The sequence below is a fragment of the Choloepus didactylus genome, chromosome 14 (assembly GCF_015220235.1).
Source record: "Choloepus didactylus isolate mChoDid1 chromosome 14, mChoDid1.pri, whole genome shotgun sequence".
Lineage (NCBI taxonomy): Eukaryota > Metazoa > Chordata > Mammalia > Pilosa > Megalonychidae > Choloepus > Choloepus didactylus.
This window is the reverse complement of record NC_051320.1, coordinates 93,591,885-93,616,922: the sequence shown is the minus strand read 5'-3', so window position 1 is coordinate 93,616,922 and position 25,038 is coordinate 93,591,885. Positions and strand designations below refer to the sequence as shown.

The 25,038-nt window shown below is 47.7% G+C and overlaps 1 protein-coding gene across 3 annotated transcripts in view; it reads left to right on the top strand.

Annotated features, from left to right (window-relative positions):
- Positions 1-25,038, top strand: part of COL22A1 (collagen type XXII alpha 1 chain) — a 299,863-nt gene that overhangs the window by 214,357 nt on the left and 60,468 nt on the right. For all 3 annotated transcript variants that reach the window (XM_037803432.1, XM_037803433.1, XM_037803431.1), the window contains 6 exons: positions 9,065-9,100; positions 10,476-10,529; positions 11,653-11,697; positions 16,730-16,777; positions 22,550-22,663; positions 23,901-23,954. In XM_037803432.1, the coding sequence (XP_037659360.1) occupies positions 9,065-9,100; positions 10,476-10,529; positions 11,653-11,697; positions 16,730-16,777; positions 22,550-22,663; positions 23,901-23,954 (351 nt within the window). The remainder of the gene's footprint in view (positions 1-9,064; positions 9,101-10,475; positions 10,530-11,652; positions 11,698-16,729; positions 16,778-22,549; positions 22,664-23,900; positions 23,955-25,038) is intronic.

The window sequence follows — 25,038 nt, the reverse complement described above, 5'->3', positions numbered from 1 at the left end:
TCTAGCCTTCTTGTGTCATCTGAGGCCTCTGCAAAACTCTCAAAAAATTCCCATTTAATTTCTTACGCTGGCCTGTGATATACCGAAACTGTGATGGGGGGAAGTTGCAATGTGGAAGGGATAACTGTAAATCATAGTGCCATATGCCCAGTATCTCTTGGTTTCGCGTTCAAGAAATGCAGACCACATCAAAAGTAATTAAAGTAATGCCATTTTTCATGTGTGCACATAGCCCTTCTATAAACCCCCCTTTCCTTCCCTGTGCAGCTCTCTTACATCCTACAGTTGTTCTTGAGCACCTCACTGGCCCCCTGAAACCCTGCAGGCTGCTGTCTTCTCAGTGCCCCACTCGCAAGTGTACCTCACTGCTCCCTGTCAGAAACGACCACCCACTTCGGCTCCTACCCACTGGCAATGGGGGCTAATTCCAAGGTGGTTGGAGAAGCAGGAGGCCCTGTACCTTCCTAGCCGTGCCTGGAAACTGCGGAAGAAGGCATGTGGTATCCCCTCGGGGGTGTCCAGTTTGGGTCTCGCTATTTTCCTTAAATTCTCAGCTTGGGTTTCCAATGAACAAAACCCGTGAATTTTACCTTTTGACTTTGACAGTCTTTTCAGTCCTTTGGTAATTGGAAGCAACAAAGTAACACAACACACACTGAAGAAATGCAACTGTCAGATTTTCTTATTTCTGAAACCTTCCTTCTAATAGGAGTCAGTGTTTGGAATCCTGCAGGAATTACCCCTTAGAATAGAGAACTGGCCACAAGTGAAACTGCAGAGCCGATGTCTGGGTGGCCACCTCTGTCACCTAACAGGGCTCTGCGGGTTCCAATCAACCCCCGAGGATTCTCCGGTCAGGCAGCAGGGATGGGCCCAAGCCACCCGTCCCGCTGAGATCCCGCTGAAACTGCCCATAAATAACATTCCTGCCTAAGTGATTCCACCTGAAAAGGAATTGGCTGGCTCCAGCCAGGAGCTGTAAATCAAGGCGTGTTTAGTGTCTTCACCACTCCGACTTATTAAAAGCTTCCATGGAGAATGAAACCTTATTGAATTTTCATAAATCCTGTCTTTGGCCTCCAGCCCGGGCTGCTAATGGCCTGGGAATCTGTATGGAGAGTTCAGAGATAAGCCGAGGGTACATGTATGAAGGGGGTGAGGAAGAGGGGACAGGAGGCCCAGGTCCGTTGGGGAGGGAGTTGCCTCTTTACAGGAACGCAGCCACTGGCCCGGTGGGTCTGGCTCAGGTCCTGGGTGGGATCTGGAAGGTCTTTCCACCTTGTCACTCAGTCCTGGGAGGTTGGCTTTATCCCTTGCTTAAGGTCGGGGCTGCACAGAAGCAGACTCGGAGAATAGGATTCAAGGGCGAGGCGTTTACTTGGGAGGTGGTCTCAGATAGCGTAACTTAGGGAGGGGAGTGGCAGCATGAGGCAGGGGAAGGAAGATGCCAAGAGGGGGCTGTGTCTTCCCAGAGGACCCTGGGGGCTGTGTGCACAGCCTCAGCTGTCCCCAAGGGGTGGCGCAGCTGGCCTAGCATGTCCCAGCTCCTGTCCGTCAGGGTGGAAGGCTGCTCCCTGCACAGTTAGCTCCCTGGAACTTTCACCTGCCGTTGCCCTTGGGCCGAGCATCCTCCTGGGTCCGGAGAAAGCCTTGGGCCAGGTGCTTGCAGTGGGGAGCTGGGGAGTTGGTGGGTGCCCAGGGGGTGCAGGTGGGCACAGGGCTGACCCAGGCCCCTTCTGTGCTTCCCATGAACAGTCTGAGGCTCAGACGCTGGTCACACAGCCAGGCTGGGGACAGGCCCAGAATGCGGAGCCCCTGCCTACACCTGCTGAAACCAGTGCTGTCTGCCCTGCACCTGCTCACCTTGCATCCTCAGCAGAGTGACAGGGTTTATTCCTTTCCATTAAGTTCCCTCCAAGAAGGAGCAGTCAGGATGGATCTGGGTACAGGTCGCTCCTTCTCTTCCTTCCCCTGTGGCCTTATGCTCCAAGCCCTCTAGCGTCCAGGATGGCTGATCCCCTGGAAGGACCCCAGGGCTTCTCTGCCAATCTCCCCATTATCTCCTGACTGGGATGGATGAGGAGGCAGTTGCTTGGGGTTTTGGCTTGCAGTTTACTTTAATCTTCAGGCTGCCTCTGATCTTCTTTTAGCGATGTTTAAAATGCTTAAAAATCACACCACCCAGGCTTGGGGGCAGATCAAAGTGCTAATGAACCTTTCTGAAAGCTGGAGCATGTTGGACAGACAAAGCACTCACTGAGAGCCACTGGGGGAAGGTCCTGCAGGCTGGCTCTGGGCTGCCCCCAGCACCCCTGCTTCCTGCTTCCTGAACAGCCCCTCCCCTGCCACCCCCACCCAGTGGTCTCTGCTGTCTTCCTCTTGGCTCCTTCCCTAGCTTCTGTCTCCCTCCTGATACCAGACAAAAGCGATGGGTTCTCTGCCCGATGCGCTCAAATGACCAATTCCTGAGACACTGGGTTTCAAAGAGAGTTTATTGCTACTCGAGAAGCAGGGGATCACCTGGCCTAGCAGCCTAAGAATCTGTCTCCTCAAACTGCAGTAACTCTGATGGTTTTATAGTGTCAAAAGATAGACAGGTTTTAGCATAAAGAGCACAATGACTCTAGATGATGGAATTAGAGGTGATCTAATTATTGAGCATGTGCAGATTGATTACATGCTTAGCCACAGAACGTATGTAAGAAAATGGTGACCTTACGTATTGTGATGAGTGTGATTTTTAGTACTATAATGAGGTACCGGTGACTGGCAGGTAAAGTCTAAGCTGCTGTGCATGTCAGGCGGGCCCATTTTGGTTAGATCCAGCTTCCGTTACTGAGATGACTTTGGGCTTGGGGTGGGTTAGCTCTGGGCTGACTCAAGGCCCTTCATTAATAAACATTAGTGACTGTCTTTAGTGATCATGAGACTTTAAAGTAGAAAAACTGGATAAACGGGTAGAAGTGAAGGTTAGTCACAGGTTTTACAATCACAAGGGCACCAGATAAAGGTTATACATCATTATCAGAGATCAAGGCAGCTGGATGAGAGTTCAGGTTTCAGGTATTTCCCTCTGTCTACTCTAATATACCAGAAAGTAAAGAAGGAATATCTAAGTAACGATTCCGTCGTCATAATCATCCTTTAAACCCTAACTTCTCGGTCACACGTGCACCTAGAGCACACCTGCCTTTCCAAGCCTGACCAGAGCTCCCCGGCCTCCTTCCTGACCTCCGGCTTCTAGGTGCGTCCCCCCCAGGCCCCAGCTGCCCGGTGGGAATGCCTGCCGTGAAGCCTGGCCGCTCCCTTCTGTCCAGTTCTGCCCTCGGCCAGGTGCGCTCTCGCCCTCCTCTCCACCTTGAAGCTCACTGTCCCCCCAGACCTCCTCTCACCCGCTGTGCCCTTGGCAAAGATTTCCCAGGCTCGCCCACGCTGAGCCGTGGCTCCTCACATCCCCAGCCCCCGATCGGGGGTCCCCGATTAGCGAGCCGAGGGGTGGTTTTCCTCAAACCTTGAGCACTCGGGTGGGGGCTCCCGTCTTACCGTCCTGGGCCCCGGAGCCCAGCAGAGGACCTGGCCCCTTACGAGGCAGACAGGGAGGTTTATAAAGAGAATGAAACCGCTCCGCCCATTCAGGTGTGCGTGCATCCTGTGCGTGCACAGGTGTGGGTGTGTGTGTCAGCGTGGGTGTGGGTGATCAGCTTTCAGAGGGGAAAACAGTGGTTTTAGAAGAGAGAGAAGACAAAGGGTTTAGCATAACTAATAGCCCTTTGGGCTTTTGACTTGCTAGGTTTTCCCTAACTGCAGTTATCAGCAAACATCAAAAGTGTGGCAGTGTCTGTGTGCATACACACACATACACACATATGTGCGTCTGTGTGTGTGTATGTGTGTGTATACATAAATATAAAAATATATGTGCAAATTTTTATTTCAAAAGATTTCAGATACACCATGATATATGCAATGCATAATACATATCTATTATATAAAAGTTTCACTATGGAGAATTTCAGATAAACCAAAAAATAGGCACAAGAGTCAAATGAACCTACTATGTAGCCAGCAACCAGGATCCGACTGCCAACTCTGTCCTCTTGTCATCCACTATTTTTGAAGGAAATCCCAGATGTACAACATTTTATCTATAAATATTTCAGTGTACTTTAAAAAGGTAAGGACTTTTTAAACATACCCACAATTCCAAAAAATAATAACTATAATTCCCTAATACTATCAAATATCCATCAACATTCAAACTTGTATTTTTTTCATAAATGCCATGTTTTTACAGTTTTCTTTTGTTCATCCAAATAAAGCAGACAGATAGCAATTGATTACTTTTTATTTTTTAACCTGTAAGGTTCTCCTCCATCCTTTTTTTTCCTTTGCAATTTATTTATTGAGTAAACCCGATCTCTTTTCTCACAGTCTAGAATTTGTCAATTTAATAGTTTAGCATATTCCTCTGTCCCCTATGTTTCCTACAAGTTGGTATTTGGACTTAAGGCTTGATCAAGCTCTGGTTTGATGTTTTTGGTAAGACTTCATAGGTGGTGTGTTCTTTCATCAGGAGTTGTTTGGTGTCTGGGTTCTCTTTTGGGGGTGTCAGCACCCGTTGATGCCCAAAGCTTCGATCCATTAGTACATCTGGGTTTTGGTGCTGTTCTCATTTTCTCAGACCTTCTTTATAGAGAAAACTTACATAAAGAGGACTGCTCCCTCATTTACTCTTTAGACATCCAGTGGCACAATTCATCAATGAAGGCAAAACATAAATATTTGAGCCTTTCCCTTTGTTCTCAAAATAACATCTTGACTTCCTAACATCCTCCAATGGCTACCAATTCATTTTCTTTTTGCTTTTTTCTGTTTGCTTGTTTTTTTGTTTGTTTGTTTTTTTAAGAATAGTTTGACCCTATGGATTTAAGCATATTTGGTGTTTTGCAGTACATTGTATTTATTTTTCTTTTTGATGCTCAAATTGTCCCATCTTTGGCCAATGGGCACCTCTGTCAAGTGAGTGCCTGGCTGCCTTTGGCACAAGCTTGTTCCAGGTTTGTGGTGTAGATTCTTCACGCAGATCTGGAATCGGTTGTTCCTAAAGGAGTTGTCATTCCTGTTAGTGGAAATGGTATTTGAAGGCCAAAACCTGGGTGCCGGGCAAAGTGACTCTTCAATAAGCTCATTGGACTGGCATAATATTGAAAAAGAAGGTTGTAATTGCTGGAAAACATATTTAGGCTTCAGATTTAGGAACAACATGCAGAATTTATACAAGCCCCCTCCTCAAAGTAATTTCATGTTTATTCAAAGTGTGCTAATGAAATAGCTGTGGGAATGTCTTCTGTGGCATGGTCATTGCCCGGTTCTCTACCTACAATATCTCCTTTCATTTCTGACAATGTAATAGCAGGTGACCCTCTATCTTTATATTACGATTGAGGAAGCTGAAGCACAGAGAGGCCAAGTAACTTGCTCATGGGCAAACAGCTACTACTTGTTAAAGCAAAGGTTTGCAATGAAGTCCTTAGACAATAAAACTCACGCTTCACATGTGGAATTTATGTTAGATGACATAAGGAAGGAATTTGGAGCCTAGCCTAATGAACAGATTAAATGATTGACAAAAGTCAGATGGCCATTTAGGAACTGACAAAGCCTGCCTGGGTTATAAATTATAGTAGAGTTGTAAATAGTTCAATCCACATAAGATAATAAGTAAAGCAGGAGAAGCTAAAGGGTTGTAAACCACTTAATTAACATGAGATAACAATTAAAGAGACTAGGCTGAACAAAGTCAGCCATGAAGAGCTATTAAGAACTGTCAAAGCCCAGCTGGGGCACTGAAGCTAGAATAATGGGGATGCAAGGCAGGGCCAGTAAGGAGTTAACTGGTTACTGTCCAATTACAAGGGAAAGATTATGCAGTTACGAAACATAGCATGGGCATCAAAGAAGCAAGTGAGTTACAACAGTTGCAGATTATTTGCCTCTAGCTACTTTGAAAGGCTAACAGACATCAAGGCTGTCAGTCAAGTGTTCATTGTCAATACTTGGTTTCGAATACACTGGCCCCTGCTTACCGCTCGACAGAAGCGCTGAGAAACAGTGGAGGAAACAGTGGCTTTTGCAAATAGACCAGAAGTGGAATTCGGAGTCTATTTTTTTTTTTTACTTGCTTCACTTTGGATAAATTGCTTAATGGCTCTTAACTTCAGTTTCTCCATCTGTAACAAACGGGTGTTAATAATAGCCAGTTTGCAGGTAGGGATTAAAAGGAGTTTCTCCACGTATCTGTGTATGAAACAGCTAGCAGCGCTCCTGGCACAAAGACAAATTGCTGTAAGGCCTCTTCTGTTTACGTCTGTGACTCACATCTGTGTTGTTTATCTGTTTCAGTCATTTGTGGAGTGAGATGGAATTCTGAGAAAGATCGCTCGATAGGTGATAGACAGATGGGGAGTGGGGAGAAGGGCTGTGGTATTCTGGGGCTTTTTCAGATCATTCCATTAAGAGGTAAATGGATAATTTCAGAGATTTGCTGTGATGTCTGGCTGGTCAGTCATGGTCATTGGGTAGTTCTATGAACTATGTTTTTCTCCTTTTTAAATTCAGCTCCCACAAAGCACCTGCTATGCAAGCTCCCCATGAATTAACATTTGCTGTAATTCTTAAAGACAGCTCTCCCTAGAAATTCCTATTTTATATTGCTTTCAAATTCATTAAATCTGTTTATTAATCTTTTTATTTCAATGACTTTATATTGTATTTCTGAAAGTTCTCTGGCTTGTTTTGATATCGGCTAGATCTTTTTTGATAATACTATGTTGTTTTCTACAGTGTTTAATTTCTTCTTCTACATATTTAGTCATTTGAGCAGACATTTTTTTCTATTGCCTGTATCTGATAATTCTACCTTCTGAAGTTCATGGGTTGTCTAATTTTGCTATTTGATGTATCCACTGACACTCTGGCAGTGAATAGCTTTGTAATTTGAGATTGTGAGTTCTTGTCCTTTGGGAACATATCTAGAGAATCCTGTCTGCTTTCTAAGCTCAGAGGTAATTTGCATTTGCTTTGGCTGGGTGCCCCAGGGGTGGCTTTGTGTGCATACCCCTTGGCTTCCAGCAGGAACTGTACAGGGTTTTTCTATTTTAGGGTCTCACATACCTGTGAGGGCAGGTCCCAGAAGGTGTGTCTTCAGAGGAGACTTTCCTTCTTTATGCACCTGTATCCTGGACAGACAGATGGATTCCCTTGACATCTTTTCCTTTTTTTAACTCCTAAACTGAGGTTATAACTCAAGAGTCAGAAAATTACAACCTGTAGGCCCAGTCCCACTTCACACCTGTTTTAGTGCAGCCCTGACCTAAGAATGATTTTTACATTTTTAATTGGCTGAAAAAAGAATATTCATGACATATGAAAATTACATGACATTTCAGTGTCAGGGTCCATAAATAAAGGGTTATTGAAACATGGCCCTGCCCATTCATTTATGTATCGTCTGTGGTGGCTTCCGTGCCACAGTGGCAGAGCTGAGTAGTTGCATCAGAAATGGTCGGAAATGGTGTGGTTCACCAAGCCTAAAAGGTTTGTTATCTTTCCCTTTACACAAAACAAAACAGAACAAACAACACACACACACACACACACACACACAAACTTGTGGACCCTGTTTATAGCCTAAAGGTCTGCCTTCACCCAGCGTTGCCAGTTTCAACTTGCAGCTCAGAGAAGCCTATGGCCTCATCTCCGTCCGGCACAGCCCTTAGGACCCAGCATCCCCTGAGCATTGCTTCTCTGTCGGCCTGCATTCCTCAGGCCCCTGGAGATCTCCCCTGCTTTCTTTCGGGCTCAACTCTCCCTTAAAATGATGGTTAGTCTGTATTATCAGACACTTCTGGACACATATAATGGGCAGGTTTTTAAGTTACCTGCTCCATCATACACTAGAACCCTAAGCATTGGTGCGAAATTTTTTCTCCCTCTTGCCAAGACCTAAGGGAGCCCCGTGAGCTCTGCTCCAGTGAAGCATGGTGCACACTCACCGGGAAACGGGGTGGGAAAAATCCTGCCTCGTCAGGTAGCCCCTGTGTGGCTTGGTCAGGTGGCCACTGTCTCCTCCGGGCCTTATAATAATTACAAATGCTCGCCAAGTCCTCTCTGTGTGCTAAGATTTTAATTCTGGCTGAGTGGCATCCGCCAGTCCCTGCACTGCCATGTTCTTCCCGTGCCTGGGTCACTGTGGTGAGCCAGGGGACTCGGCCGCCTCCTTCATGCAGCACAGTCCATCCAGGGAGAAGCAAGACGGTCGGTTGGCAACGAGGAGGCCAGGCCAGAAGTCCTGGACAGGGCAGGGTCTGGGGTAGGAACCGCCTCTGACGAGAACCCTGGAGAAGCCAGGGGGGGCTTTCCAGGGAGGGGGATCTAAACTGAGAAGCAAAGTGGGACAAGAACACATGAGGTAGTAAGGCAGGACAGAGTCCTCCTGCAGGACCTGGAATTACGCATTCTTGCCTTCAGTCCGTCAATGAACATGCCACAAGGGCAACATCTGGGAACCAGAATTCTGGGCTGGTCCAGGGCTTGCAGGATGGCAGGCCCATGGCTGTGTGCGTGTGTGTGTGTGTGTGCAGCCATTCTGTAGGATCAGGAGTGGGGGGAAGGCACTGTGGCATCAGCCAAGGGGACCACAGTCAGGGGCGTCTGGCTCTGACTGTGCCCCTCGCCCTGGTCTGTCCGGAGCACCTTCAAAGGGTCACAGACTGTGGGTCCTGGGATGCTGGTTCCAACTAGAGATGGACCCAGGGATCAGCAACCACATGGAAAGAAGAGCGTGGCCCCATTCAGGGGCAAATGGGGGAGGGTCCAGGGAAACATCCATGACCCACGTTAGTGGACAGGCAAGTGGTGAGAAGGTGTGACCGTTTGGCTAAAAGATGGGAGGGAGTTCGCTTCCTCCTAGGACAATTAAAGACCCGGCTTAGAAATAAAGAGCACCGCGTGTTTAAATGAGCATTTCATTCCCACTTTGTTTACTCGTTTCTTTGTCTCTTAGGGCCCAGCAGGACCACCAGGAGACACGGGGCCTCCGGTAAAGTATGACTTGGAATAAAGGGCCGGGTTTCTATGGGAGGATTTTTGTTCCAATCAAAGCTAAATTGAAAGGGCCAACAAATATAGTCTCTGAGAGCTCCTAACATTGAACAGCACAGGCTCTCTAGAACTCTAAGCGTTGACTCATAATTGATGGGAACGGGATGGTGGGGTCGTCTCACCCAACACGCCCATTTCATGGGTGGACAGACTGATACGCACCCGGCTCTTTGGCATCCTCCACCTCAGAAGGGCAGCCACGTGTTGGTGAATTTAATCATAGAATTGCCAGAAGAACTGATTTTGAACCCTGGCTTCACAAGCCCCAGCCTCATGGTCTTGAGTGAGGGAGATGATTTCTCTTGGTCGATAAAGAGGGCAGAGCGGTACTCACGGGCCATTGTGGAGAGAGGATAGAATTGTTGTACCTCAAGACAACAGTGTTCTCAGGAATGTGTGTCCCTTGGAGGACCAGGCATAGATGCTACTCTGCATGCAGGTGTTCATCCAGAAAAGGTGAAATTTTCAAAGTCCTCCCACTGGAAGAGGAGCTCCATACTGGCTCTCAGGATGCCACGCCTTATGCCTTGTAAACTTATTTTTAATTCTGTTCACTCGTATGACCTTTGAACTAAGGAGGACAAGGAATTCTCTACCCACTTTCATAGACGGGGAGACGGAGGCTCGGAGCAGTTACTTGGCAGGCATGAGATGGGGGAGTAGGGTGTTGGCAGTGTAGACAAAGCAGATGTGCTGGTGCGAGGGGGAGACTTGCCTCCCCTTGGCCCCGGAGGAGGCGGCCTGAGCTTCTGAGGAGCACTGCACTATCCCAGCACCTACCTGCAGACCCCACCTGCAGACCCCACCTGCAGGCCTATTTAAGGAACGTCTCAGAGGAAACAAGATCCATAAAGAAAAATTCATCTGTGCCCTTCCCTGCTGCTGTCCAGGCATTTTCAAGAGAATGGGGTGATTTTCTCATAAGAATAAAGAAACGCTGTGCTGCGCCCTGTTCTGGGGCCTGGGGCTGGTGACCCACAGCATGCAGTACGGATGGGCCAGGATTTGAGGCCAGGCCTGCCTCACCAGGGGCTGCCCTTTTGCACCCAAGGAGGAGGCCCGCGAGTGGCCCGGGGCCGGCAGGGGGCTCACAGGGAAGGTTCACCAGCGTGTTTCCTGTGTGTACTTCACACGTCCATGTCCACAGAGCACAGCAGGATGAGTCGGTGCCCAGCAGGGTGCTCTCTGGCACACACACCCCATCAGATTCCCCTTAGCAGCAGGCCATTTATACAACGAGAGCTGACTCTTGCCAGGGAAACGGAATTTATTTGCTCAAAATTTGGGGGGTGTCTTCTCTCTTTTTTCACCAGGGACCTCGAGGCTTACCTGGATTCCCCGGCCCCCAGGGACCTGCCGGCCAGGATGTAAGTAGAGAGAAACAGCGCGGGCTCGTTCAAGGGGCTTATAGATGCCCCGGGAGCCCACCTGCCCCCGCGGGAACAGCCCATCCCTGAATGTGTGGCCAACTTCACAGCTCAGGTCGGGGCTGTTGGGAACCCCAGTTTGAGCTGCTCTTCTCCTGTCTTCCCTGCCCCTTCCCGTGAGCCTTTTTGTTTGTGTGTTTGCTACTCTTTTGATCGTGGCCTATTATTTTGTGTTGTCCAGTTTTATTTCGTATGCTTTGGCATTATGCTTTCAGAACCTTGTAATCTCGGGGTCTTCTGTACAATGTCTCCTGTTTTGTGTCTGTTTTCTTACACACCTGGCCAGTCTGTTCTGCACAAAGCAGGCACTGCTTTCTCCGTGGACTTGTTCCTGACCCCACCCTAGAAGGGCTCTTGCCTGTCTAGGGAATTCGGCAGGTGTGTCTGATGCTCATTGATGATGCAGCCCTTCCCACTTCGCAGCAAAGCTCCTCAGCTCTTATTCCGTTACCTGACTTGTGCTCAGGTAGAGCTGGGCTCCTGGAAAGAAGGGATTATATGTGGTTGCATCTGGGGCTCTGACGCTGAGCAGCCATCCCAGCACGTAGAAGTTATGCAATTCATATTTATCGACCAAATGGATGAATGACAACCAGGAGATCTTATAGGGGAGAGATATCTGGCACCAGTAACAGTGGTGTTCATGGCTCAGACATGCCTCTCTAGAGCTGACCTCTCCAAATATTCATATTTACCCCCTTCATTCTCAACGTTACATTCTTAGAGCCTGTCCAACGGAACCCCTCTTCTCCGTTTCAAAGCCAGTTCTTAAACCTGTGTTTGGAAAAGGAGGATGAAAGTTTAAAATATGTGTTCTGTGTGCATGAGTTGGTTTTAGTTTTATTTCCTGCACAGGGCTTATAAGAAGGGGAAGCTGACTGTTCTAAACCTTTGCCACTATCAAATGTTTCCTGAGATTGGAAACCATGAATTTTTACTGGTGTCAATCTTGGGGTTGGGTGATTTTTTTTCTCCCCAAGTTACACTCAGCAAGGGTTGGGGTGGTGGTGGATCAAGACAATGTGCTTAGAAAAGTTAACATTTCCTTCCTCTCGTTTCTTAGGGTATACCAGGAAACCCAGGAGAAAGAGGGCCTCCTGGCAAACCAGTATGTCATCTTACTATCTTCAATGAATATTGACTATCTTTCAGGGCTCCTGCAAGAAATAAGTTGCAATTCAGATGAGTCAAAAAGACTTTAACGAGGGGACAGACAGAACTCCTGAGGGGTCCTGAGATGACTCAATGGGAAGCCACCGCCACCACTGGGCCTAAAGGAGCAAGGGAGGAATTAGTATTTTCAGAGCCACTTGGGAACTAGAATAGTAGAAAAGGGGCCAATAGAGCTGCAGTTGTGGGATCAAAGCCATTACCACAAAGTTTGACCCAAGGCGGGAAGGGAGCAGCTGAGAAGCAGCCAACTTTAGTCTCCCCCATTCTCCACTGCCCTGATGGTGCCTCTTCTAGGTCCAAGTGAGCCACAAGCCCCATGATACATTCTGAGGATCCAGCTTCTAAGGGCAGGGGGCAAGGCAGAGAAGGATTAAAAGTGGATCTGGGAGTGGAGAAGATGGGGAGAGTAATGTGCATTCCCAGCTTGCCCGTTTCCTACCCCTTTTGTCAGTTACGTCAGTGCCTCCTAGTTGCCTTTTTTTGTACAGTGGCAGAATATTTCCAAGGAACCCCAAAAGGTTTATCCAAGTAACCAGGCCAAGGGAGGCCTTCCAGGGAAGGAAGAGGGAGGGTGGGCAGGGCTGTGGGCAGACAAGCCACAGGTTCAGGGGAACTTGTTCCCTTTAAAGGGTGACCTAAGATGGACGAGACAGTGACAATCGAGGCCGGTGACTCACGGGCCTCCAGACAGAGCCCATAGGTCTGGTTCCAGAAACCCAGATGCTCACCTGGGCAGAGGGTCTGAGAGGCCACCTGTGTCCTTCGCAAGCCTGGCCTGTCACACTTTTCAGATGAGGACCCAAGGCACGGGGGCCCCTGTGTACCTGAACAACTGTCCCTCCTTGTTCAGGTTGATGGGCACAGCAGAGACCAGCTGGGGAATCCTGGGTGGTCTAGAAGGGTTCTGGAACCTTCCACTCAAGCCTCTCCAGTGGGATCAGCAACAGATCTTATGGGAGTTTAGGGACAAGGTGCTCACTCACCCTCCTCTTGTGGAGCCATCTGTGCAGCAACCAGATGAGCCTCAGGGACTCGGCTGTGTTACCCAGAGTGCAGGGTCCTGGTGAGGCACGTGGAAGAACAAGGCTCAGACCAGAGGCCAAACCGTGCCAAGTCTAGACCTTGAACTGTGCCTGTAAATAGAATTACGTCTGCAGAGTCCAGCTGGTGACACGTACAAGCATGGCGGCCTCTCGGCTGCCACTAGCAGAAAAGAGCAATACGGAGAGAGCTATGGAGATAGAGACAGAGGATGGGAGGGAATGGGCTTGTTTCTGACTGTCTTTAAATTCACTGAGCACAATCCATTGCAGAGGGTCCCAAGTGTGGACCTGTGGCCCTCAGGGTATCTTTGTCCTCACCAATCAGATAAGTCACGTGTCGGGGTCCCCAAGACCACTCTCAGGTTCAGTGTGTCGCCAGAAGGACTCACATAACTCAGAGAAGTTGTTATACTCATAGTTACGGTTCATGACAGCAAAAAGATGCAGGTTAAAATCAGCAAAAGAATGGAGCATTTATCAATAATGCTAATTTTAAAAAATCAGGAAAAGAGAAAGGTGTGTAGGGCAGTGCCCAGGAGAGGCCAGGGAGAAGCTTCCAGTTGTCCTGTCCCAGGGACTCTTATGGACAATTGTCCCAGAAATGATACGTGACAACTCGCACGACGTATTGCCAAGCAGGGCAGCTCACCTGAGCCTTGGTGTTCAGGTTTTCATTGGGACCAGTTGGGTAGGTCTGGGGCACCCCTGTCTCTGACCTTGGTTATTTAGTCCCAGCCCCTCCAGAGGTCACACTGATACCATGTGGCCCAAGGCCCCCCACGTAGACCACACTATTAGCCTAAACTGCCTGGTGTGGCCCAAGGCCCCAGGCAGACAGTGACACTCCTGTCAGGCAGGGTATCCCAGGGCTCAGACGTTATCCCCCAGGAACCAGGCAAGCACGAGACCTTTGCTGGGAATCTTCAGGGTTTGGTCAGCCCTCTTCCATAAAGCATGAGTAACCATGCCTCGGCGGGCAGAGAGAGAGACCTGAAGTGTTTCTCCAATGCTCCCCCAACCTGGGGAGAGGCCCAGAATCCCACTTCCAGGAACCCCGCATTTTGATTTGGGTTCTCTAGAATCAGAGCCTGTGGTGGGGATTCCTGTGCAAACAACTGGTTGAGAGTTCCCAGGTGAAGACTGCAAGGGATTGAGGGAAACATGATACAGCAGGGGGAAGTTAGACTGAAATAGGGGCTCAGCTGAAGTCTAGCCCCAGCCTGATCCCACAAGGAGCTCTGAAGTGTGAATGGCACCACAGAGTGGTCCACCCTGAGGTGCCCGCCTTTTTTTTAAATTCAGTTTTATTGAGATATATTCACATACCATACAGTCATCCAAAGTGTACAATCAACTGTTCACAATACTATCATATAGTTGTGCATTCATCACCCCAATCTATTTTTGAACATTTCACCAGAAAAAGTGAAAATAAGAATAAAAAAATAAAAGTAAAAAAGAACACCCAAACCATCCCCCCCACCCTATTTTTCATTTAGTTTTTTGTCCCCATTTTTCTACTCATCCATCCATACACTGGATAAAGGGAGTGTGATCCACAGGGTTTTCACAATCACGCTGTCACCCCTTGTAAGCTACACTGTTATACAATCGTCTTCAAGAGTCAAGGCTACTGGGTTGCAGTTTGGTAGTTTCAGGTATTTACTTCTAGCTATTCCAATGCATTAAAACCTAAAAAGGGTTATCCATATAGTGCATAAGAATGTCCACCAGAGTGACCTCTCGACTCCATGTGGAATCTCTCAGCCACTGAAACGTTAGTTCATTTCACTTTGCATCCCCGTTTTGGTCAAGAAGATGTTCTCAGTCCCACGATGTCAGGTCTAGATTTATCCCTGGGAGTCATATCCCGCGTTGCCAGGGAGATTTACACCCCTGGGAGTCAGATCCCACGTAGGGGGAGGGCAGTGAGACCACCTGCCAAGGCGGCTTACAGAGAGAGAGGAGTTGCCTGCCGTTTGCCCCCTTATTAGTTGGTCATCGGCTGTGGGCTGCCCCCCGGGGAGGGTGTAATCTCCTTTGCATTTTCAGGACTCATGGGGGATGGGCACACTAGCAAGTAAGGGGGGTGCAAGTAGGACTGTGCCTGCTGCACCCCAACATGTCCTGCCATTTGTTCTCTTAAACCACTGGTCCTAACGCATGACCTGCTGGATGCTACTCATCCCTGAGTGGAGGAGACAGCCCCTTGCAGCCAGTGTCCACCTGCGTAAGGCCATTGTCCCCTGGTTGACCCTGTGCCTGTGTGTCTTGAGATCTGTGAGATATACAAAAATGGATCAGAGCAAGGCATTTATCTAATTATCTCAATGGCCGCACTGTACCTAGACTACAAATCCACTCCTTGCTCTCTCCCTTTGTAACAAATGCCCAGCCGTGTTGTCTAATGGAGCTCCCTCTAATTATACAAAGAGCTCAAATGGCAGCACAAAAATATCCCAAATAATACAATGCCAGCAACATAAAAATGTCCCTATTTGAATAATGCGAACCCCTTACTGTTGTTAAGTCCCCAAGGGGGAAAAAATAAGGCTTCAAAATAAATCTCCTGTCCCTTTTTAGATTAAAATTTTAATAAATTAGTGTTGTGCAAGTTGTTTTTCCTCTGGAGGGTGTCACTCAGAGAGCTAGGAAGGGTCTTGGACTTGTGTTTAGGAGCTGGAAAGTCAGTTCTGGCTGCAGTGCTAGCAGTTCCTTCAGCACCTCCGAATCTGAGTTAATCGAACTCCACTCTCTCAGGTTCAAAGGGTTAATTGAGCACTTGGGAATATTAGCACAGCAAACAACACACACACACACCACTAGCCACCACAGCCTTTACTGATGTAAACTTGTTACCATAGCCACATGGCTTTTGGATGTGGCAGAAATATGTGGGGTCTAGGAAAATGGACACAGCCAGAAAAGTCTTGGTTTTAGGCTTGCAAGATGCCAGGCTTGATCCGTAATTCGTAATACAGAACCCAAACTCAATTGGAAGAAATCACTCATCCCAAGTTTAACTGTGGCCATAGACTTCCCATATCACATATTTCCCTATATATTTCTAACGGAAAATCGACCACTGCTTCTCTCAAGAGTGACTGCTGGTGTTCTCTTTTTTTTCATTGCAAAATGTAGATGTTTGCAAAGGACACATCAATCTCCAATTCTTACCTAATAATTCCTCTTCCCTTTAGCTGTCTGCCTTTTGATTTCCTCCTGTGTTCCTTACCCTTCAGTGTGAATCCAGCCTCCATCCCATCTTGGACTCCAGGCTGGCCACAATCATAACAGCCACACCCACAGTGGACTTGGATTTGAATTCAGTGACCTTCAGAGGCTCTGAAGAATTACTCCAGATTTCTTAAATCTCCTTTCCAGAATTAGAGTCTATCATCCCATAATGACAGATGAATTTTAAAATGCTGTCGCAAAAAAAAAAATCAATTTCAATAAAAAAGTGTGAAAAAAAAATTTAAAAATAAAAAAATAAAATAAATTAAAAAACAGCATCTCACAGAGGAGAGCTGAAGACATTGGCTGAAATTCACACTAGGTTGTGAGTGACTGATAGCAAGAAGAACTGTTACCAATCTGGGAAATCCATGAAAGACCAGATCACAGTTCTCCCTTTGCCCTGCACAGAACCCATACGGCCTATCAGGTTTTTTTGTTTGGAGAGGGGAGAAGAGACCAGCAGGAGAAGAGAATTAAGACCAGAAAGGCTTGCCATAGTCAGACTTCGCCGGGGGAGTCTGGCAGGGGGGGCCGTCTGTGCAGCTCTCAGGCCCAGTTTACCACACCCAGCACTGATGTGTTACCAGTTACACTCCACAGGCCCATACATTTCTGAAGATGCATAGAATATGCTCTGTGTATGTGTGCATGTACGTGTATATTAATCTATTTTTCCTTTGACAGGGCCCTTCTCTACCACTGTCTCCAGGGGACATAAATCTCTTGGTTAAGGTAAAAACATAAAATCAATTTGTATGACTTTTGAAAATGTTGATGGGGGGTTGGAGATCTCAACAGTAAGTTTTTTTTTTTTTGTCTGAAAAACTGCATAACAATTTTAGTAATGATAGCAACACCATTTGTTGGGTACACGCTATGTGCCCGGCAATGGGAAAAGTCCACACTGTCCAATATGGTGGCTACTGGTCAAGTGTGCCAGTTTAAATTTAAATTAATTAAAATAAAATACAACTGGAAATCCAGTTCCTCGAGCACAGCAGCCACATTTCAAGTCCTTTGTAGCTACATGTGCCCTGTTGGTACCTTCTTGGTCATTGCAAAAAGGGAGCATTTCCTTTGTCACAGATGGGCATGCGCTGTACTAAATATTTTGTGTGCATTCACTTAGTTTTCATGATTACTCTTTGAGGTCCATGCCGTTAGTATTCTTGTTTTGCATCTAAGGAAATTAAGGCACTGGGAGAGTAGTGACTTGCGGGGATTAGAACCCAGGCCTCACGGCTTCCAGAGACTGGCCTTTTTTTTTTTTTAATTTAGTTTTATTGAAACATATTCACTTATCATACAGTCATCCATGGTGTACAATTACCTGTTCACAGTATCATCACATAGGTATGCATTCATCACCCCAATCCATTTTTGAACATTTTCCTTACATCAGAGAGAATCAGAATAAGAATAAAAAATAAAAGTAAAAAGGAACACCCAAACCATCCCCCCCATCCCACCCTATTTTTCATCCATCCATACACTGGATAAAGGGAGTGTGATCCACAAGGTTTTCACAATCACACTGTCGCCCGTTGTAACCTACATTGTTATACAATCATCTTCAAGAGTCAGGGCTTCTGGGTTGGAGTTTGATAGTTTCAAGTATTTACTTCTAGCTATTCCAGTACATTAAAACCTAAAAAGGATTATCTATATAGTGCATAAGAATGTCCCCCAGAGAGACCTCTCGACTCTATTTGAAATCTCTCAGCCACTGAAGCTTTATTTCGCTTCATTTCACATCCCCCTTTTGGTCAAGAAGATGTTCTCAATCCCACGATGCCAGGTCCAGATTCATCCCCAGGAGTCATATCCTGCATTGCCAGGGAGATTTACACTCCTGGGAGTCGGGTCCCATGTAGGGGAGAGGGCAGTGAGTTCACCTGCCGAGGTGGCTCAGTTAGAGAGAGAGAGAGAGAGAGAGAGAGGGCCACATCTGAGCAACAAAGAGGCACTCAAGGGGAGACTCTTAGGCACAGTTATAAGCAGGTTTAGCCCCAGAGACAGGCTTTTAACCACACCCAGGAAAAGAGGACCTGGCGCAGAGCCAGCAGCTTGGGTGTGAGTCCTGATGCTGCCGGGGCCACAAGCCCAGGCCTGGGAGGTGCAAGCAGCTGCCTGGGCCCCTCAGCCAGGGGGAGTCCGGATTTGAGTGCAGACTTAGCTGATTGCCAGAACCACCTTCTCTTTCTCTGAGAAGCTACATGTGACTTGGTGGGGATGGGGGGCACGGCTGGAGCTAGACCTGAAGGCTAAACAGTGGAGGTGCTCGGATGCCTGGCCAAGGAGCGTGGGTCTTTAATGCTGGTGTTGGGAAAGGTTGTGAGCAAGAGGGCCACGCAGTAAGCCTTAGGTTTTGGAAAGAACATCCTGCTGCAGTGGGCGGGGAGGGCCCTTTTGCTGTCTCTGCTTTAAGCCTTTGTCTTAAGGTTGGGTAGAGCCTGGCATTGGATTTTGTATCTTAGGGCACATCCCCATGTCTTGTATTCCAAAAATAGCACCTGCCCCTGAATGATGTCGGGAAATACCTCCATCATGCATGAGACCATGGGAGGGGGAAAATAAAAGATAAACAAAAACTTTCTTGGAAGCCTGGAACTTTTTGTCTTGCTACACATTGAGATGCCTTGAGGGAAAATTATACATTTTATTAGAAAATGAGTAGTGGCATAATCTTTACTGATTTTTATTGACAAGAGATGGTTTTTGCCACAGTCAAGGACATGACAAGAAATCATTACCCATTGACTCAATGCCTTGTTATTTCAGGCTTCTATGAGCCTTGATCATTTTTCATAATCCTGTTGCTCTGGAAGGAACTGGGTTTGCATCACCCTCCAGAGGATCCCAGCCTCAAGATGTCCTGTCCTTTCTGCCACTGACAGCAGGAGTGAGCACTGTGAGGGTTAAGAGTCATGCTTAAATATCCCCTCTCTTCCTGCTGAAGGTGCAGCTTGTCCATTGGAACCACCAGGAAACCCAGGGGGAATGTGGCCACCGACCCTGGAGATCCTGGTCCCGCAGGACATAATTGCCCTTAAACCTTGTGGACAGCAGCCCCGGCCAGGTGGGCTTGTCCAGGTCTGCAGAGCCACCTGTCTTCAGCTGCCCTGTCTTATAGAGCCGTCTGCTGCCGTCCCAATATTCCCAATAAAAGGCGGCTGGACTGGTCGAGGTGGCTGGCAGCAGGTGCCTCCCGTGCTGAGAAGGCATCTTTTATTACAGAAGATTTACCTCTGGCCAAAGAGTTTTATTGCATCGTATATCTGATTCTGATAGTTGGAAAACTGCCTGGGTAGGAAGTTCATCTGCTAGGAGTCCCTGTCAAATGAGCTTCCAGAGTTGGCTCTTTGCCCAGCAAGTTCATCCTCAGGACGTCTCCTTTAGCTGACTCCCTTGCATAAATATTATTTCCTCCAATTCTCACAAACGACCCTGTGAGTGGACACTCTGACTGTCTGCATTTTACAGATGAGGGGGTTTAGGCACAAACGTCTAAGTCATTTGTTCAAGGTCCCTGAGCTGGATAGTGGCAGAGCCAAGATTCAAACCCAGCATGACCGACTCCAAAGCTGTTGTGTTTACCTCTCTGCTAGCTAACTTCATCTTTGCAAGAGACAAAATGCTGATAGCTATCTGATGAATGACAGGAGGGGGGAGCTCTCTATCCTCACTAGATGTCGTGAAAAGTAGACTAGACAATGCTTAGGTAGGAAGCTGTGGGAAGGATTCATGCATCCAGCGAGCGGTTGGATGAGATGGCCCAGAGTTGATTTCTAAGGAAGCAATTATTGTCTTTCTTCCACGTAGCAAAAACTACAGCATTTCTCCATTGGATAGACATTTTTCTGAGTATTTACTTGGTGCACTGAGTCACACTGAACATGACACAGCAAATTAGGTTTGCTGAAAATGTCTCAGATGAAAGGAAGAAGTAGAGACCAAAAGGGAATCAACACTTACAGGTTATACACAACGGACCCTGCAGTGTGCTAAGCACTTTGCATGTGTGATTTCATTTAAATTCCACAGATAAGGAAATGCACTCAAGGGGATGACGTTACTTTCCTGAGATTTTCCCAGAGAGCCAAGGAGATGGGAGCTAGTATTGGTGAACAAGGGCATCTGATGAACAAGGCAACAGATCTGGGGAGGAAGATAACCAAAAGCACAGCAGCAGATGTTGCAGCTACAATTCATTGTGCTTTCACCATGTACAGGGCACTGGGTCAGGCACTTTCCATTCATAAGCTCCTTTGTTTCTTCTAAATCTGTGAGGTTCCCATTTCACAGGCCAGGAGGTTGAGGCTCAAAGAGATGAAGCCATGCTCCCGGCCAGGCAGAGGCATCAGTGTGGTCTGGACAGGTGCATCTGGTTGGAAGGAGAACCTGTCTAGTCTAGAGGCATTCCGAGAAAATGTGAAGTGCCAAGGCAAGCATCAGTGGTGCTCCTTACGTCTGCTCCTCCTGAGGCTGTGACGAAGATGCTGAGTCTGTGAGGCTGGGAGTCAGCCCCTCCAGAAATCCACAAGAAACAGGAAAGAGGTGCAACTTTGTATCAGTCAATTATAAGCCATTTCTGCTACAGGCTCCATCGCAGAGAATGGTCCCCAGTGCCAGTGCTTTGTCTGAATCCAGCAAAATCTCAGTGGCCAGAATTTCTGCTGCCACCCAGGCTAGCTCCATTCTCCATCTGTCCAATATCACAGTGTTTCATGAATGTGTCTCATTTTAAAGAACTATAAGAGAAGATGTAGGCGGAGGTGAGCTCTCCCCAGCTCTGTTACTCTGCCAGACAGAACTGTAACAGCAAACCAAACCAGTGTCCTCATTTCAGTCACCCTTGCTTCATATACCCTGACATTTAGCACTCCCCACCATCCAGGAAAATCCAACCAGCTTCTCCAAACACCCACCAAAGGAGATGACACAGGACACTAAAACAGCAGGTGTTTGGTTGGTTGGCTGGGTCAGAGGTTTTGTTTGTTTATTGGACTCACGCTCTATGGCAGACTGTTTGCTAGAAATTGGGCATACAAAGAGAAACAAACTCCACCTCTGTCCTCTGAGATCTCCCACTCTTTTTGCCTGGTACAGAGGGAGATGGTATTATAAACAGACCATTTCAACAGTGAGATGAGTGCTTCAATAGTGGGGAATTCCTGGGGCTCCTGGGAGCTCAGAGCCTATCCCACATCCAAAGCAATCAGGAAGCCCTCCTGGAGTAGGAGATTCCTAAAGAACCCTCAAAGACTGGGTAGGAGTGAGGCAAGTAAAAGGAAGGTGGGCCACTCAAAGTTGCTCTTGAGATGGAAAAACTCCTCCCTCCTGAAATTAGAGACCATGGTGGTTGCTAAATCTCCTAAATCTTCAGTTCTTTGAGATACTAAAATAAGCACAACTCCCATGTGCCTTTTTAGGGCAGTCTAGTGGAGCACTCAAAAGATAGTAGTTTAATTGTCATTTGATGCCACTTGACCATGAGCTTGTCAAGGCTGCACATGGCTGTGGTCTCCGAGCTTAGCACAGTGCTTAACGCGGAGTAGATGTTTAGCAAGTGCTTTTTCAAAGAGTGAGTGAATAAATGAATCAGTAATAGCTAAATGTACTGACCTTCTACCCTGACACTATTCTAAGTGCCTTATTTGTATCATTTCATTCACCCTTTTATCACAAGGAGAAAGGGAAGGAGGGAGGTTTGGGGAGAAGAGCTTGGAGGAAGCAAGCCAAGGGACTGGGCACATGAGATGGGCAGGTGTAGGGCCAAGCCATTGAGTTTTATGTGATACCTACTTTGTCCTAAACTGTAAGATCCAGAGAGGACGGACAAATTAGAACTTTAAATTCACCCCAGGGACAGTTCTTACCTGCCACAGAGAAGTAGAGCAAAGCTCAATTCCAAGGAACATTTATTGAATGTCTACCTTGGACAAAGAATAATGGTGGGAGCGGGCAGAGCTTGGATTGTGGGTCACAGCGAGGAAGCCCTGAGGCTGTGCACCTGCTGCTGCCTTGTTTCTGCTTCTTTGTTCAGCATCCCTCCTACTTAGGCAACCGCACCGGAGAGAACTCAGCTCCAGCTTTGTTTCGTCTCTAGCCCTAGTGATGGTGTGTGCTATTTTTAGCAGTGCTAAATGCTTGCAGCCAGTCTGCACCGTTAGTGTTTTTAGATGCTCACAGGGATTGGTATTGGATTTTTAACATTGTTTCCTTGAGTCAAACCCTTGCAGTCTGGTGGGTCAGAAGTAGGAGGGGAATGAGGTACTGATCCTGGTGTCTCAGGGCTGACATCTGACTTTCAGTTAAGGTTGTAAGAATACAAAGATTGACACAAAAGTATCAGAGCAAAGACAACTCACCTGTTTGCTTTGCTGTCATTTGCTGGCATCCTCCTGTCCAGAGAGGCAAGTAATATGGGCTCCCTTTGCTTTACAAGCCTCTCATTGATTCATACACAGGATTTCTCTCTCTCTCTCTCTCTCTCTCTCTCAGGACGTGTGCAACGACTGTCCTCCCGGTCCCCCAGGCCTCCCTGGGCTGCCAGGTTTTAAAGGGGACAAAGGTCTCCCGGGAAAACCAGGAAGAGAAGGCACAGAAGGGAAAAAGGTAAGAAGAAAAGGGAAAACTTAGTCTTTATCATGACAATGAAGTGTACAAACCCAGAGATCCCAACAGTAGCCCTCCCAAGGTGTTCAGACTTTGAGGGGTTAGTGATATCCAGGGAGACGTGGGTTGAGGGAGCACAGCTGTGGAAATGGTGAGAACTGGGCACTGATGGGCCTTTGTCATTTTGAGAAAATGTTGACTACAACATTCCAATGCTTTCTGATGTCTAGAAACTGTAGTCATTCATTCATCCTTTTTCCTTTCTTCCTTATTCCCTTCCTCTCTTCCACCCTCCTTCTCTCTTCTGCCTTTGATCCTTATGAAGTAGTCACAGGGCATGTGCAGTGTGTGATACATATATGCATGTGTGTATATGCACACGTCTGTGTGTGAATATATATACACATGTGAATAAAAAGTCTGAATTATAAGGCATATCTATAAAATATATATAATTAGATGCTCTGTAATTCAGACCTTTTTTCTCTTATTATAAGAGGCCTTCCCTCTCTGCTCAGCTGTATTTATCTATCACTACATTATGAATTGCTCTAAAACTGGCTGGAAACAACAATCATTGATCATCTCACGATTTCTGAGGGGCAGGAATCTGGGAGTGGATTACCTGGGAGGTCCCAGCTCGGGGTCTCTCAGGAGGTGGCCCTCGAGCTGTCAGCGGGGGCTGCGTCATCTCCAGGTTAGGCTGGTGGCGGGTCCCCTCCCTGGCTGTCAACTGCACACCATGTGGGCCTCTCCACGGGGCTGCCTGAGTGAGCTTGAGACGTGGCAGCTGGCTTCCCTGAACGTGCAGTCTGATACAGAGAGAGAGATAGGTAGACAGACAGACAGACAGGTGCTTCCAGGCAGAAGCCACAGTTTTGTACCCTGGTCTGAGAGGTGACACACCATTTCTTCTGCCATAGTGTGCTGATCACAGACACCAGCCCCGGCGCAAACGGGGAGGCACTGCCCGGCAGTGTGAGGTTGGAGGCAGGGCCACTGGGCTGCCCTGGACGTGGCTGCCACGCCTGCTGATCCTGTTAGCTGTGGTTGTGCCCCTGAATGCACAATCACAGTCGGTACCACCGCTTGCCTACTACAGCCTTTGCTCGCACATGTTGGGGGGAACTTCCACTGGGAGATCAGCAGATAGATGCGCATGTGGGGCGGCTTGGCAGCCACGCTGGGTATGGCCTCCAGACATGCATTCTTGATTTTCTCTTTGTCTCTGCTACAGGGCGATGCTGGGCCCCGAGGCCTCCCAGGGCCCCCAGGAATCGCAGGCCCACAGGTCAGTGAGACTTCAGGAATGTCTACGTGTGCCCATTCTGCTCATTGCACTGGTTCACAGGCATTGGCGGAAGAGTGATATCCAGCATGAAAGAACCTTGCCTTTAAAATGAGAAGCCCCATGTTCACGGTCTAATCATGTCACACGCCTTAGTGACCTTGGTCGAGTCACCTTAACCTGTTGAGCCTCAGGTTGCTTGTCCACAAATACCTGAGTGGTTGAAAAGTATGAAATAAGCTTAGGGATTGGAATGTGTGACACTTACCGGTTAAGACATGAGCTTTGGCTCCGGGCGGCTTTGAGTCCCAGCCTCGAGTTGAGTCTTCCAAGCTGTGTGGCCCTGGGCAAGGTCCTTGACCTCTCTGGGCCTAAAATTCACCACCCGCTAGTGATAAGGATAAGTTGAATTGAATGGTATACTGCATAAAGAGAATCCAGTCAATTGAAAACTATTATTGGGAAAGTGTTATATAAGCACATCCAGGAGTTTAATTGTTCTCAGTGTTAATGATTGAGCCATCTCTGTGGTTTCACAAAGCCAGAGACACCGGCCTGGGAGGGAAGGATGTGTTCTCGGCCACGGAACAGGCTTTGGCTGTCCAGATGAGTGTTCCAGGGCCAGGGGCATTTGCACCGGTGGTGGTTGTGTTTCGTTCCAAGAACAGACTGCAGGAGGCTGGCGGGGGCTGTGAGGGGGTCGGCTGACACTCACACCCTTGTTCTCCTCCTGTCACTGGTGCACCCTGGGGGGCTGGGGGGGCTCCCCCGACCATCCCCTGCAGCCTCCATGCTGCTGCAAGCTGTGCTGTCCCCACCTCTCAGGGATGAGCCTTCCACTGGATCTCTTCCTGTGGCCCAACTCAACATTATCTCATCTGATGGCAGAGGCGGCCTGGGCTGGCATTAGGAGAGCTCCAGGGCCAGGTCGTGGGTTTGGAATCCCACTGTTCTAGTTTGTTAATGCTGCCTTTCTGCAAAACACCAGAAATGGATTGGCTTTCACAAAGGGGGTTTAGTTGTTTACACAGTCGCAGTCCTAAGGCCATAAAGTGTCCAAGGTAACGCATTAACAATCAGGTACCTT